Raw genomic sequence first — 16592 nt, forward strand, 5'->3', positions numbered from 1 at the left:
ACCTCATCCTCTGCCTCCCCCTTCTCCTTTTGCCTTTCCCAGCATCAGAGTCTTTTCCAGTGAGCTAGCTCTTTGTATCAGGTGGCCAAAGTACTGGAGCTTCAGCATCAGTTCTTCCAATAAATATTCAGAGTTGATTTCCTTTAGGATTGACTGGTTTGATTTCCGTGCATCCCAAGGGACTCTCAAGAGTTTTCTCCAGCACCATGAGTTGAAAGCACCAGTTCTCTGGTGTTCAGTCTTCTTTATGGTCCAACTCTAACATCTGTACATGAATACTGGAAAAACCATAAATTTGACTATACAGAACTCTGTTGGCAAAGTGATGTCTCTGCATTTTAATATTCTGTCTAGGGCTTCCCAGGTGGCACCATTGGTAAAGAACCATCTGCCATTATAGGAGACATAAGAGATGTGGGTTCAACCCTTGGGTCGGGGAAATCCCCTGGAGGATGACATGGCAATCAATTCCTGTATTCTTGCCTAGAGAATCTCAGGGGCAGAGGAGCCTGGTGGACTACTGTCCTTTGGGTTGCAAAGAGTTGTACACGACTGAGTGACTCAGCATGCTAGGTCTGTCATAGCTTCCCTTCCAAGGAGCAAGTTTCTTTTAATTTCATGGCTGCAATCACCATCCACAGTGATTCTGGAGCCTAAGGGGGTAAAAAAAAATCTGTCACTGCTTCCACTTTTTCCTCTTCTGTTTGCCACAAAGTGATGGGACCCGATGCCTTGATCTTAGTGTGTTTTTTTTTATGCTGAGTTTCAAGCCAGGTTTTTCACTCTCCTGTTTCACCCTCATCAAGAGGCTCTTTAGTTCCTCTTCATTTTCAACCATTCGAGTGGTATCATCTGCATATCTGAGGTTGTTGATATTTCTCCCAGCAATCTTGATTCCAGCTTGTGATTCAGCAGCCTGGCCTTTGGCATGATGTACTCTGCATAGAAGTTAAGTTAACAGGGTGACAGTGAGCAGCCTCGTCATACTCCTTTACCAATTTTGACCAGTCGGTTGTTCCAATGTGAGGTTCTAACTTGCTTCTTGGCCTGCATTTGGGTTTCTTAGGAGACAGGTATGGTGGTATGGTATTCCCATCTCTTGAAGAATTTTCCACAGTTTGTTGTGATCCACACAGTCAAAGGGTTTCATGTGGTCAATGAAGCAGAAGCAAATGTTTTTCCGGAACTCCCTTGCTTTCTTCATGATCCAACAAATGTTAACAATTTATTTCTGGTTTTTCTATCTTTTCTAAATCCAGCTTAAACATCTGGAAGCTCTTGGTTCACGTACTGCTAAAGCCTAGCTGGAAGGATTTTGAGCATAAACTTTGCTATCTTGTGAAATGAGTGCAACTGTATGGTAGTTTTAACATTCTTGGCAATGCCCTTTTTTGGGATTGGGATGAAAACAAACCTTTTCCAGTCCTGTGGCCACTGCTGAGTTTTGCAAATCTGCTTACATATTGAGTGTAGCACTTTAATAGCATCATCTTTAAAATGATCTTTAGGATTTTAGGATTTTAAGTAGTTCACCTGGAATTTCGTCACCTCCAGTAGCTTTGTTTATAGTAATGCTTCCTAAGGGTCACTTGACTTCATACTCCAGGATGTCTAGCTCTAGGTAATTGACCACAACACCATGGTTATTGGGGTTATTAAGACATTTGTTGTATGGGTCTTCTGTATATTCCTACCACTTCTTCTTAATCTCATCTGCTTCTGTTAGGTCCTTACTATTTATGTCCTTTATAGAGCCATCCTTGCACGAAATGTTCCCTTGATATCTCCAATTTTCTCGAAGAGTTCTTTGCACTGTTCATTTAAGAAGGCCTTCTTATCCTTCCTTGCTATTCTCTGGAACTCTGCATTCAGTTGGGTATATACATCTTTTCATTTCTCCCTTGCCTTTCACCTGTCTTTTCCTCAACTATTTGTAAAGCCTCCTCAGACAACCACTCTGCATTCTTGTATTTTTTTCCTTTGGGCTGGTTTTGGTCACTGCCTCCTGTACAATGTTATGAACTTCTGCCCATAGTTCTTCAGGCACTTTATCTACCAGATCAATCCCTTGAATCTTTGTCACCTCCACTGTATAATCATAAGGGATTTGATTTAGGTCATACCTGAGTGGCCTAGTGGTTTTTCTCTACTTTCTTCAATTTAAGCCCGTATTTGGCAATAAGGAGCTCATGATCTGACCCACAGTCCAAGTACTGAATTTTGGACTCTCTTGTTGACTATGAGAGCTATTCCATTTCTTCAAAGGGATTTTTGCCCACAGTAGTAGATATATCGGTCATCTGAATTAAATTCACCCATTCCAGTCCATCTTATTTCACTGATTCCTAAGATGTTGATGTTTACTCTTGCCATCTCCTGCTTGGCCACATCCAATTTACATTGATTCATAGACCTAACATTCCAGGTTCCTATGCAATATTGTTCTTTACAGCATCAGACCTTACTTTTACCACCAGACGTGTACACATCTGAGCGCTGTTTCTGCTTTGGCCCAGCCACTTCATTCTTTCTGGAGCTATTAGAAACTGCCCTCCGCTCTTTGCCAGTAGCATACTGGGCACCTTCTTCTTGGGGGTGGCTCATCTTTCGGTGTCATATCTTTTTGCTTTCCATACTATTTGTTGTGTTCTAATGGCAAGATAATGGAGTGGGTTGTCATTTCTACCTCCAGTGCACCATGTTTTGTCAAAACTCTTCGCTATGACCCATCCACCTTGGGTGGCCCTGCAAGGCATGGCTCATAGCTTCATTGAGTTATGCAAGCCCCTTCACCATGAAAAGGGTCCATGAAGGAGGATTTTAATTCTTGGAAAAAAACTACTTATCTACTGTGTATGACTTGGTCAGTGAATGATGTTTTTTTTTTTTTTTTTAATTTATTTATTTATTTTTTTACTTTTAATTTTTATCAAAATGAATCCGCCACAGGTATACATGTGTTCCCCATCCTTAACCCTCCTCCCTCCCCATACGATCCCTCTGTCAGCTTTATTCTCTTAGGGCACATCACTTATTACTTTTCTTTTTTTGGAATGAATTTTCACTAGTAGAACTGCTTTTTATAAGTAGTAGGGCTCATCCTTTTATACAGAGAAGAAACAATAACATGCTTCAGATAAAAGTAAATGTAGGGGAATTATAGAACAGAAATATGAAGTACAATGAAATTTTTAAAAATTTTGTCCCATAGCCAGTGATTCTAAAAATTACACTTACTCATTGTCTTTATTATGACATATTTCCCAATTATTTTACTCACCCAAGACCTTCAGGATAAAGTGTTTGCTGACTTCTCCTGCTTCATTTGAGGCAATGCAGGTGTACCGTCCCGAATCTTCAGTTTCTGCTTTGATGAGCTGAAGGACCATTCCTTGAGAGCTGACTGACAGATGGGCATCTAGCCCCAGAGGCCGACCATCTCTAAGCCAGGACATCCTGGGAGCTGGGGTTCCATCAGTAAAACATGTCATGGAGGTGGAACTACCCTTGACAATTGTGATTTCCTCTGTCCCCATCCCATTGTCCAGACTTGGTGGTACTACATAGAAAACAAAATTATATATCTATTATTATTTTATATCAATTTTATTAAAAATTTAAATGGTTCCCTTAGTTCTATAGTGTTTCTGTGATCTATAAAATTATAGAATTTAAAATAGCATATAATTAATTAATGACTTTACTATAAAAATATGTGTTATAGGCTAATTACTAACTTTGCAAAATATTAATAATAAGCTCTCAGGACTGTTTCCTTGTTGAACATACAAAACTAAATGTGGTTTAAATTTGGTCATTTTTTTTTAACATTTTAGACTTTCACCTTTAATTTATTATAATACATTCCAGATATTATATCCTCTTCCAACAACACAAGAGAAGACTCTACACATGGACATCACCAGATGGTCAATATTGAATGCAGACTGACTATATTCTTTGCAGCCAAAGATGGAGAAGCTCTATACACTCAGCAAAGACAAGACCAGGAACTGACTGTGGCTCAGATCACAAACTCCTTATTGCCAAATTCAGACTTAAATTGAAGAAAGTAGGAAAAACCACTAGACCATTCAGGTATGACCTAAATCAAATCCCTTACAATTATACAATGGAAGTGACAAACAGATTCAAGGGATTAGGTCTGATAGAGTGCCTGAAGAACTATGGATGGAGGTTCATGATATTGTACAGGAGACAGGGATCAAGGCCATCCCCAACATAAAGAAATGCAAAAAGGCAAAATAGTTGTCTGAGGAGGCCTAACATATAGCTGAGAAAAGAAGAGAAATGCAAAGGAGAAAAGGAAAGATATATCCATGTGAACGAAGAGTTCCAAAGAAGAGCAAGGAGAAATAAGAAAGCCTTCCTAAGTGATCAATGCAAAGAAATAGAGGAAAACAATAAAATAGGAAAGACTAGAGATCTCTTCAAGAAAATTAGAGATACCAAGGGAATATTTCATGCAAAGATGGGCTTGATAAAGGAAAGAAATGGTATGGACCTAACAGAAGCAGAAGATGTTAAGAAGAGGTGGCAAGAATACACAGAAAAACTGTACAAAACAGATCTTCATGACCCAGGTAACAACGAAGGTATGATCACTCACCAAGAACCAGACATCCTGGAATGCAAAGTCAAGTGGGTCTTAGAAAGCATCACTATGAACAAAGCTAATGGAGATGATGGAATTCCAGTTGAGCTATTTCAAATCCTAAAAGATAATGCTATGAAAGTGCTGTACTCAATGTGCCAGCAAATTTGGGAAACTCAGCAGTGGCCACAGGACTGGAAAAGGTTAATTTTTATTCCAATCCCAAAGAAAGGCAATGCCAAAGAATGCTCAAACTACCAAACAACTGGACTCATCTCACACTTGAGTAAAATACTGCTCAAAATACTCCAAGGCAGGCTTCTACTGTACATGAACCATGAACTTCCAGATGTTCAAGCTGGTTTTAGAAAAGACAGAGGAACCAGAGATCAAATTGTCAACATCCGCTGGATCACTGAAAAAGCAAGAGAGTTCCAGAAAAACATCTATTTCTGCTTTATTGACTATGCTAAAGCCTTTGACTGTGTGGATCACCACAAACTGGAAAATTCTGAAAGAGATGGGAATACTAGACCATCTGACCTGCCTCTTGAGAAATCTGTAGGCAGGTCAGGAAGCAGCAGTTAGAATCAGACATGGAATGGCAGACTGGTTCCAAATAGGAAAAGGAGAACGTCAAGGCTGTATATTGTCACCCTGCTTATTTAACTTATATGCAGAGTACATCATGAGAAATGCTGGACTGGAAGAAGCACAAGCTGGAATCAAGATTGCCAGGAGAAATATCAATAACCACAGATACGCAGGTGACACCACCCTTATGGCAGAAAGTGAAGAGGAACTAAAGAGCCTCTTGATGAAAGTGAAAGAGGAGTGAAAAAGTTGGCTTAAAACTCAACATTCAGAAAACTAAGATCATGGCATTTGATCCCATCACTTCATGGCGAATAGATGGCAAAACAGTGGAAACAGTAACAGACTTTATTTTGGGGGGCTCCAAGATATCTGCAGATGGTGACTGTAGCCATGAAATTAAAAGACCCTTGCTCCTTGGATGAAAAATTATGACCAACCTAGATGGCATATTAAAAAGCAGAGACATTACTTTGCCAACAAAGGTCCGTCTAGTCAAAGCTATGGTTTTTCCAGTATCATGTATGGATGTGAGAGTTGGACTATAAAGAAAGTTGAGTGCCGAACAATTGATGCTTTTGAACTGTGGTGTTGGAGAAGACTCTTGAGAGTCCCTTGGACTGCAAGGAGATCAAACCCGTACATCCTAAAGGACATTGGTCCTGAATATTCATTGGAAGTACTGATGCCTAAGCTGAAATTCCAATACGTTGGCCACCTGATGCGAAGAACTGACTCATTAGAAAAGACCCTGATGCTGGGAAATATTGAAAGCGGGAGAAGAAGGGGACGAGAGAGGATGAGATGGTTGAATGACATCACCAACTCAATGGACATGAGTTTGAGTAAACTCCGGGAGTTGGTGCTGGACAGGGAGGCTGGGCATGCTGCAGTCCATGGGGTCGCAAAGATTCAGACACGACTGAGTGACTGAACTGAAGTGATATTATTCCAGAAGTATACTTCAACTACTTTGTGTGAAATAAACAAAATAACAAGTTCCAGAGTCAATTTTATATAATCCAACATAAATCATTTTAGCCGATTGTAAATAGTTACTTAACTCTTCTGAGATGTTCTTGGGGATTTTGAAGTCTCTGATCTAGCAAATCTTGAGAAATGGAATGTTTTGAGTTCTATCTCTGTCTAACATCACAGACAGATAATTAGTATACACACAAATATCCATTTGTATTTTAAATACTCTCAGATGATAACACATCAGAAAACAGTCTTAACTGTCTTTTTGTATGAAAAGACTGCTCTTGTGTCTGGATTGAAATGCTATTTTAAAAAATTGACATTTCATTTAATGCTAAATTCCAGGTTACAAAAGTATTTTGACAGACAGTATGCTTCAATATATATGTATCCCCTGGGAAGAAAGGCATCCTGCCCTAGTTAGTAAGATCCTGTTTTGCCAATCTTTCCTGCTAGGTCAATATTTAAATTAAGCCTATTGCTTAATACTGGGCACATAGTAAAGTACTAGGGACGTTGCTGGTAACATACCCAAAACTTGAAGGCTGAAATGTTTATTATCCACCCCAGCTCTGTTGGATGCCACACAAGTATACACAGCGACATCAGATGCCTGAGCTCTCACAATCCTGAAAAACAGTTTGACCCAACACTTCATAATTTCATCCCACTTCATAATCTGATATTTGATCAACATATACAAATAAAAACACTTGTGATAATACAAAGATCATAGAAGGTGATTTATTTGGAGAAATTTTAGTTATGAAGATTATAACCATCCATCGCAAAACATAGATGCCTCCAGTGAAATTTATTTGACAAAGCTGATTAGGCACTAAGAGTAAGCCACTGAAAATGTAACATAATGTGAGAGGTGAATATTTTTCAAATACATATTAATAGAGAATGGTGAAAATCACATAATTATAGTAAGCATCTTCTCATTATTTTGCCAAAGTTTTAGCTAAAATAGCAGCTCTTGAAAAAATATATATGATAGATATAAGTCTATGAAAGACCTATTGAATAGAAATTTACTAAAACATGAACATTTAAATAAGAATAATAAAGCATTTCAAATTTATATTTGCCATTCTTCCTCTTCTAAAAAAAAAAAACTGAAAGGGAAACAAAAGTAAAAAATGTAGGAAAAGACATTTTTAAAACATTATTTAGATGAAGCTGTTGTTGCTTACTAGCTAAGTTGTGTTCAACTTTCTTGCGACCCCATGGACTGTAGCCCACCAGACTCCTCGGCCCATGGGATTTTCCAGGCAAGAATACTGGAGTGGGTTGCCATTTCTTCCTCCAGGGGATCTTCCCAGCCCAGGGACTGAACCCATGTCTCTTGCATCTCTTGCAGGCAGATTCTTTATCAGGGAGCCAACTTTACCAACTTTACAAGTTTACCAAAGTTAAGGTTTACAATTACAGTAACTCTGTGTAGCAAATCACACACAATAAAAGCTGACCTGATAACTTGTCCTCCAGACAGCAACCGGATATGGGAGGAGAGAGGTAGAGGAAGTCCATTCTTTAGCCAGTTTATCTGTGGTGGAGGCATTCCTGTGGCTCTGCATTCAATATTTATTGAGGTATCCACCAAAGCCATTAATTTCTCTGCTTCTTCTTTATTACCCCTAATTGCAGGTGGAACTATGTCATGCAGAAAATGAGAGAGGAGGGAGTGGGTTCATGACTAGTTCAAATCATTCAACTACATTTACCCATGTTTCTGCTTTATATCCCAAAAGGAAATAACAAGGACATCAGATTTTAGAACTAAATGCTTCAGACACCTACGGCTTCATTTCGTCTGATAGATTCTAAGGCGCATAACCAAAAGAGGATGAAATTTCATATTTACCATAGACATTTAAATTAAAAATCCGGTCTTCTTCTCCAGCAGGATTGGTAGCAACACACGTGTACTTCCCCATGTCAGATGGGAGAGCTCCGTAAATGTTTAATGTGCTGCTGTCTGCAGCCACCCTGTAGGAGAGAGTATAACAGATGCACTGACATGATTTGTATGGAGCTAGCTATTTCTGGAAAACTCACTTGGATTATTATATTCTTGAAAAAAAAGAGTCACGCTAAAATGCATCTTCATCTTGGATATAATGGTTCAAATCTTTTACATTAAGTACATGGAAATCAGAGCTAGTGAAACTGAAGGTGATTTCAGGTAACCAACTAAACTTCTACAGTAATGGGTGTCATACACCCGCTGCCTCCTTCTGAGGAAAAGGAAATGAACAACACCAGGAATTTTTCTATCCAAATCATGGGCAAAGGCATGTTTTTCTCAGAAATAGAATGTTTTGTCATTACTTATCAATATAAGGTTGGAGTTATATGAAAATTATAAAAATTTGGTATAAAAACTGAAGAATGTTTATAATGTTTTAATGAGAAATTAAGGTGGAAAAAATCTAGCTATAAACAACTTAGTATTAGTCTTAATGAGAAAGAGCTGACTCATTTGAAAAGACCCTGATGTTGGGAAAGATTGAGGGCAGGAGGAGAAGGGGATGACAGAGGATGAGATGGTTGGATGGCATCACCGACTCAATGGACATGGGTTTGGGTGGACTTTGGGGGTTGGTGATGGACAGGGAGGCCTGGCGTGCTGTGGTTCATGAGGTCACAGAGTCGGACACGACCCAGCGACTGAACTGAACTGAACTGAAGGAGCAAGATGGAATAATTTATTTAATCAGTGACAACAGCTTAGTATTTATGTATGGGTGTCGTTTGCAAATTTTTTCCCACAAATTGCTATAGCTTTCTTTTTGAATTACATAATAGTGAATACTAACAATATGATTGCATTATCAATAATATCTAAATTAAGATTATTACATTACTGATTCTATTCACACACCATTTATTATCAAATAAAACTTCCTATGTTTTATAAAGAGGTTAAATTACTATCTATGGTTATTCTTACAATAGTCATTAGATTCTACCAGTGTCAAGAGTAAATACTCCATTTCTACTCTATCATATTATTAAATATAATTATTGAGAATTACAATTTTATTATCTGGGTCTGTTTTTTTTTTTTCTTTTTCAAAACATAAATTTTTACATTCCATGAGTTTAACCACATGAATAAACGAAAAGCAAGCCGCCATAACTAAAGGAAAACACTAAGTTGACTTTGGAAAAATTACTTCATTTGATGGATAAATTGGCCCCCTCACAAACCTACATATATTGTGGAGCTGGGAACAAATAATCAAAAAATTGAAAATAAGAATAAATATACTTGAGATCTTAATGTAGGAGGAGAAGTAACCGATCCTAAATTCCTAGGTATAAATATTACCTTTTAGAATAACTTAAAGTCCCACCAACTATCTAGTACTTGGTTTGGAACTGGGTTGATATCACAGCTGATTTAATAAAAATAATTAAATACTGGTTAACTTTTGAGGGATGTCCAACCAGAGAAGTGAAATGCAAAATGTACCTCTAAACTAAAACATTATTTGGCAATTCACCTAATCTTGTAAAGGGGACTAATATTTAAATTTTAACATAAAACTTCAGGAAAAAAAACATTTATTTTTCCATAAATTGTGTACATTCAATTCATTGCTTAGAAAATATACTGCAAACCCTTAAATTTAAAATATTGGTTCAAAGTAATAAAGTTTGCAATACATTTAATTAATGCCTGCTGAGGTATATATATGGAGAAGGCAATGGCAACCCACTCCAGTACTCTTGCCTGGAAAATCCCACGGATGGAGGAGGGGCCTGGTGGGCTGCAGTCCATGCGGTCGCTAGGAGTCGAACACGACTGAGCGACTTCACTTTATTTTTTCACTTTCATGCATTGGAGAAGGAAATGGCAACCCACTCCAGTGTTCTTGTCTGGAGAATCCCAGGGATGGGGGAGCCTGGTGGGCTGCCGTCTATGGGGTCGCACAGAGTCGGACACGACTGAAGCGACTTAGCAGCAGCAGCAGAGGTATATATAAGGGATTCCCAGGTGGTTCAGTGGTAAAGAATCCACCTGCCAATGTAGGAGACATGCGTTTGATACCTGGGTCAGGAAAATCCCCTAGAGAAAGAAATGGCAACCCACTCCAGTATTCTCGCCTGAAAAATCCAGCGGACAGAGGAGCCTGGCAGGCCTCAGTCTGTGGGGTCACAAAGAGTCAGACATGACTGAGTGACTAAGCATGCACGCAAGGTATATATAATTCTTAAAGTAATTACAATTACTCTGGTGTGTATATATTATGGGACTTTGTGAATAAATAATCTAGCAGAGTATAGAATAATGGATTGTCCTTCAAAATACATTTGTTGAAAATATCAGGAAGCCTGTAACATTTATCATTCCATCGCTATGAGGTTTGTGGCATGAAGAGTCAACTAAAAATGGGATTTGGACACATTATAAGGGATGAACCAGGTTATGATGATAGTATCTTTTCTCAAAATGAGCCAAGCACTATGGCATGTCTTGTGGTTTGGTGATTTCAGGACACAAAATCACATCTAAGACATGACTGATGAATCTTTTGAAGGATGAAATTGATTTGATGTTAGCAAGAAAGAGGAACTAATTATTTTTATGATGTAGACTTTGGTATAAATGTTCTGGAATTAGGGGAATAAAATCTACAACAGCTAACTAACACTTGCAGAAATGAACATGTAGGGAGATTTTATAACACAGAGTTGAAAGATAAAGAACACATGCATACACGAATACTCTTGAATGATTCTCCCAGGAGAATATCTGTGTCCAGCTCTCCAAAACTGTATCCTTTTTCTTTCTGAATATAATGATAGCCAAGTTCCAAAGAGACTGAATTCACTATTATTCACGTGAAATTTGAAGCATAAAGCAATGTAGAAGACATTACAATTAATGACACAAAGATTCTTTTTACACATACCGAATTCTTTCTGTTTCACTGTTAACTATGGGCTTTCCATCTTTAAGCCACTGAATAAGTGGGGTGGGAATGCCATTTGCACTGCAGACCAGCTCAACATTTTCCCCAAGAAGGACACTGACTTCACTTGGAATCTCAGCATCAGCAACATTTGGAGGAACTTTGGAGAAATAATTAAGACTTTCATTATCAAGGCATAAGAATGCAAATTCTATGAATACAACAGAATCATAGAACAATATGCCATTTTTATGTCATATTCTTCCTAGATTGTGGTTCAAGATCAAACTCTTGCCATTGTCAGAAATTACTTGAAAAATAAGTATAGGAATCACTTCAATATTCTTTTACATTGTAAGTTGATATAATTATTTAGTCATAGGGGTTGGTGACAAATCTACCTCATGGGCACCCTTCTTGGCCAGAGAGAATCACTCCTGATTAAAGCCTCAATAGATAGCTCAGAATTAATACAGTTCAGGAGAATCTGTCTTATAAAAGTTTAGCATAAGTCTGAGAAAGGTATCTGAATTGAGTATTTCTCTATGATACAGTTTAAATACTATTTATTCTGAACAACAAATAGCTTATTATTCAAGATTCAATCATCTCTATTTCTTTTACTAGCATCTTTCTTCCTCACTTTAATGATTCAATTAGGAAATAATGGATCATAAAAATATTGACAATTCTATTAGAAACACATTTGAATTACTCTTCTTAATAATTACAGTGGTGTGGTTCATATAGTGGAGGCAGTTCACACCAACTTGCAAGAGCCAGATTTGCATATCTTTACAACTCTGTGTTCAGTGCCATCATTTCAAGTGGTAGCTTGAAATGGGCCACTGTGAAAATACTCACACCACAGAACCTGACAAATGACTGGTTCCAAGTCAAGACCATTTTATTTGCAGAGTCAATTGTTAGACATTTACCAACACACCACTGCATAATCTTCCCAAAGCTCATTTCAGTCGTCCAAAAGATAATAATAATTACACTAAATTTATATTTACCAAAGAAGTTGAATCAATAAGAATGCTAATGAGACATCCCATAACAAGTGTCGAATACAGGAAAGCAGGCTCTTGGGTAGCTCAGTGGTAAAGAACCCACTTGCCAATGCAGGAGATGTGGGTTCAATCCCTGTGTTGGGAAGATTCCCTGAAGAAGGAAAATAACAACCCACTCCAGTATTCTTGCCTGGGAAATCCCATGGACAGAGGAGCCTGGCGGGCTACAGTCCATGGGGTCGCAGAAGAGTCAGACGCAACTTAGCGGCTAAAACTACAGCAAAAGAATAGCATGGACTGGCCTCATGTACATATATGGCCTCTATATAGTCTTAAGACACACACAAAATGTCTGGTAAAAATCTTTGATCGTACACATACTCCATGACTGGCATATATTATTATTAATGCATTAAACATAAATTAGGCATGTAATTTCTGACACTGAATCTCTGAATGGCTGTATTTCCTTTTGTGCTTCTAAAATCTTCAGCATTACTAGTTGGAAATACCACTGATACTCATAAACTAATTTTGATTTTTAATTTCAGTTTTTAGGTGATGGATTTTAATCTTACTGCGGTGATCATTCTGCAGTATATACATATATAAAATCATTATGTTGTACACGTTACACTTGTATAATGTTGGTGCGTGCTCAGTCACTACATTGTGTCCAACTCTTTACGACCCCATGGACTGTAGCCCCAAGGCCCCTCTGTCCATGGGATTTCCCAGGCAAGAATACTGGAGTGGGTTGCCATTTCCTCTTCCTTGTGATAATACAAAGATTATAGAAGGTGATTTATTTTTGGAAATTTTAGCTATAAAGATTATAACAATCCATCCCAGGATTGAACCCACGTCTCCTGCATTGGCAGGTGGATTCTTTACCTCTGAGTAAAGAAAGGGAAGCCCTATACAATGTTACATGTCAATTATATTTCAATAAAACTGGAAAAAAATTTTGATTTTTCTGTGGTTTCAGCAGAGCACACAGCAAGTAAATAGTACATATTCACAACTGCATTGGACAAACTTAGGACAAAGTCTTTTCACAAAACTATAATGAAATTGGAAAAAGCAAGCATTTCAACTTGGTTTCAAGTTAGACTTTCATTTCAATTTAAAAATTAGGCTGAAAATAATACCCAAAGGTTTGCTGAAAATCAAAAGGATGCAAGTTCTCCCTGCAGTGCTCAATTCTATGCTGGAACATAACAGATGCTAAGTATTTAATTAAGTTAATTAAGTATTTCTTGGATAAATCAATGCTCTTTAGTCTCACCTCCAATTAGATTCATGATTATTTAAATGTACCCATTCCTTGACCAAGTAATTAGGACATATTTAATCTCTTCATGAGATAAATCTTACTTATCTATATAAATAGAAAGAGACTCTATAGGCTTAGTATCAAAATAAGTTATTCCAGCTTTAAGTGAACAAGTAAATACACCATAGGAAGGTACACATTTCAGGACACATGAAAAAATAGATTTTGAAATTTCTACTGTTCTTCACATTTATGTCCATTTTCATGAAAACACTACCTACTGGTAAATGTAGGACAGAAAATTCACAGTATTTTTTGTTTATCTAAAGATATTTTGGGGACTTCCCTGGTGGCCCAGTGGTTAAGACTTCACCTTACAATGCAGGATGTACAGGTTTGATCCCTGCCTGGGAAGCTAAGATCTTAAATGCCTTGTGCCTCGTGACCAAAAAAACAGAACATAAAACAATAGAAGCAATATTGTACTAAATTCAATAAAGACTTAAAAAAATGGTCCACATAAAACAAAATATTTTAAAAAAAGATGTTTTGTAAGTCAAATCATTATGCTGTGTACTCTTAAATTATATGGTTCTTTACATCACTTAAATCTCAATAAACTGAAAAGACTACAATATCCAAAACACACAAAAGAGATATTTTGAATCAATTATAAATGATCTGTTTAGATATACACTTATTTTGTAGTATAAAAAGAATGGAATAAGGAAACTGAAGACAGATTCGAGTGTACCCCACATACCTTGAATTGAAAGAATGTAATGTTTCTGTGCTTTCCCCTCCATATTTGAGGCAATGCATGTATAGTTTCCACTATCTGAATGTTGGGACCTGGCAATTTGGAGTTTTCTTCCCCCAGACAAAATATGAACTTCCAGTGAGCCAGAATTTTCTAGCGGTAGAAACAAAGCAAATCATAAAAAGCTTTTAACATCTCTACAATTCACCATAAAAATGTCTGACTTTATGTGATAAATGTATTTCTTAAAGGTCCTCCCTTTGTACTTTGATTTGAAAGGACAGCCTTATTTTTTGAAAAAGACAAGGAGAAAAATCTCTGTAAAATGCAGACTCTTTTGTAGGTTTATATTATAGTACATTAGGCTTTCTGAACTAAACATAGCTATGTGCACAATACTGAACGTGTGCTAGTTTATTAACCTAATGAATGAGGTGCAAAAGAAAACAATCATAAGAAATGCACAGCTTCATTACCTATGGGTCTGTGGTTCTTCAACCATGCTATGGAGGGAGGTGGGATTCCAGTAGCATCACATGTTAAAGTAACAGGATTGCTGACTGTCTCCACAGTGACTTCATTTTCAGGCCCTTCAATACTGGGTGGCACTGTAAAAAGAAAGAAGAAAATCATGTGTCCTCATTAAGTTAATTCAGGACACTTTCTTTCATTTGCATATCTGGGGGAAAAAAAGACTTGTATTAGAGGCAGATGCTCACCATATACATTGAGGTGGAAATTTTTATCATCCCGTCCTGCTACATTTATAGCTCTACATACATACTGGCCTGTGTCAGATACCTAAAAGAAAAAGATACTATTGTATGTGTTCCATTAAGTTACAGATGACCAATCACACTGTTCGAGTGTAGATTAAATCATCAGTCATCTTTATGCTCGAATGCCCCAGTCCTAATTGCTTTCTACAATCCTGCTTTTTCTTTTAAATGAAAAAATGAAGGGAATGGCATTGATGATGTTATTTTTTTTAATGACAATTTTTAGTGTAGTAAAGGAAAGATACAGCTTCCAATTCTGTCTTCCATAATCCCACCAAGGAGTCACGCACGACACACAAACAAGAATAAAAGATGCACCTCAGCTTTTGTGATGCGCAGCATTTGTCCATCGGCCAAAATCTCCAGCCGAGCAGACTCTGTTAGCATCCGTCCATTCTTATACCAGGTGATGACTGGAGGTGGAACAGCATTCGATCCACACTCCAGTGATACTGAGGTCCCCTCTCTTACATTAACTACAGAAAGAGATTCGCTTCCATGATCTTTAATGCTTGGGGGCACTGAAGGAAGAAAATAAAAAAACAGAGGTTTTGTTTTTTCCATTAAGATGCTCAGATAGAAAATAGCTAATACCAGTTTGAAAATGAAAGACTCGTATGAGAAGAGCATAAACAAACCATAAACAGTCAGGGAAACTTTTTTCTTGCTTTCCCCAGCTTGGTTGATAGCTACACAAGTGTATTCACCACCATCAGATACCTTGGCCCGGATAATTTGCAAAGTTCGACCACCTGTGGGCAAATATAACGCAAATTGAAGAGTGGTATAGAAATTGTTGTAATAACGAGTTTATCAATAAGATAAATGACAAAATATATCCTTTCCCTTAGAGAGAAATCTATATATATTAATAGAAGCATTTCATATACAAAATGAAAGAATTTAATCCGTTTCCTTGGATCCTTTCATTATTACTTACTCTGAAAGTTAAAGTGTTAGGCACTCAGTCATGTCTGACTCTTTTTTGTGACCCCATGGATTACAACCCACCAGGCTCCTCTGTCCATGGAATTTTCCAGCAAGAATACTGGAGTGGGTTGCCATTCCCTTCTCCAGGGGATCTTCCCCACCTGAGGGATTGAACTCAGGTCTCTCACACTGCAGGCAGACTCTTTACCATCTAAGCAACCGGGTAAGCCCATTACTTACTCTACTTCCTTCTAAAAGAAGAAATTAATAAAAATTTATCTCCAGTAACCAAATGTGGATAACAAAACTGTTTCATACAGATTCTTCTGAGTAAACAATAATTTTACTATAGTCAGTATAAGTTAAGTATTTCTGGTTTAAATCTCCCACAGTACGGAAGTGGCTATCATCTGTTAGCCAATTTATCTACCCTCCAGGAGCTTTAGTACTGATTAAAATAAACCAGTGAATTTATCCAATGAAAGCACTATTTCATAAACTTATCATCCCCAAAGGATTAGTAAGCAGTTCTGTTCCTAAATTTCATAATTTTTTGAAGCAGACCTTGTTGCTGTACATTCCCACTCAACTCATAAAAGTCTACACAGTTTCATCCTAAGGGCCCCAAATGGCTAGAGAGGCATTTAACGTGAACAAATGAATGTAGCAAGACAAAAGTCTGGAAAGAGACTAAGTTGAAATTCCATTTGTAT

The 16592-nt window shown here is 37.5% G+C and overlaps 1 protein-coding gene across 4 annotated transcripts in view; it reads right to left on the reverse strand.

Annotated features, from left to right (window-relative positions):
- HMCN1 (hemicentin 1) overlaps positions 1 to 16592 on the reverse strand; it is a 538357-nt gene that overhangs the window by 111735 nt on the left and 410030 nt on the right. For all 4 annotated transcript variants that reach the window (XM_070384783.1, XM_070384782.1, XM_070384784.1 and 1 more), the window contains 10 exons: positions 15588 to 15701; positions 15268 to 15470; positions 14890 to 14971; positions 14647 to 14778; positions 14174 to 14323; positions 11119 to 11278; positions 8061 to 8185; positions 7666 to 7849; positions 6722 to 6819; positions 3281 to 3559 (listed from right to left, as the gene is read on the reverse strand). In XM_070384783.1, coding sequence (XP_070240884.1) covers positions 3281 to 3559; positions 6722 to 6819; positions 7666 to 7849; positions 8061 to 8185; positions 11119 to 11278; positions 14174 to 14323; positions 14647 to 14778; positions 14890 to 14971; positions 15268 to 15470; positions 15588 to 15701 — 1527 coding nt within the window. The remainder of the gene's footprint in view (positions 1 to 3280; positions 3560 to 6721; positions 6820 to 7665; positions 7850 to 8060; positions 8186 to 11118; positions 11279 to 14173; positions 14324 to 14646; positions 14779 to 14889; positions 14972 to 15267; positions 15471 to 15587; positions 15702 to 16592) is intronic.

The sequence above is a fragment of the Bos mutus genome, chromosome 16 (assembly GCF_027580195.1).
Source record: "Bos mutus isolate GX-2022 chromosome 16, NWIPB_WYAK_1.1, whole genome shotgun sequence".
Classification (NCBI taxonomy): Eukaryota; Metazoa; Chordata; class Mammalia; order Artiodactyla; family Bovidae; genus Bos; species Bos mutus.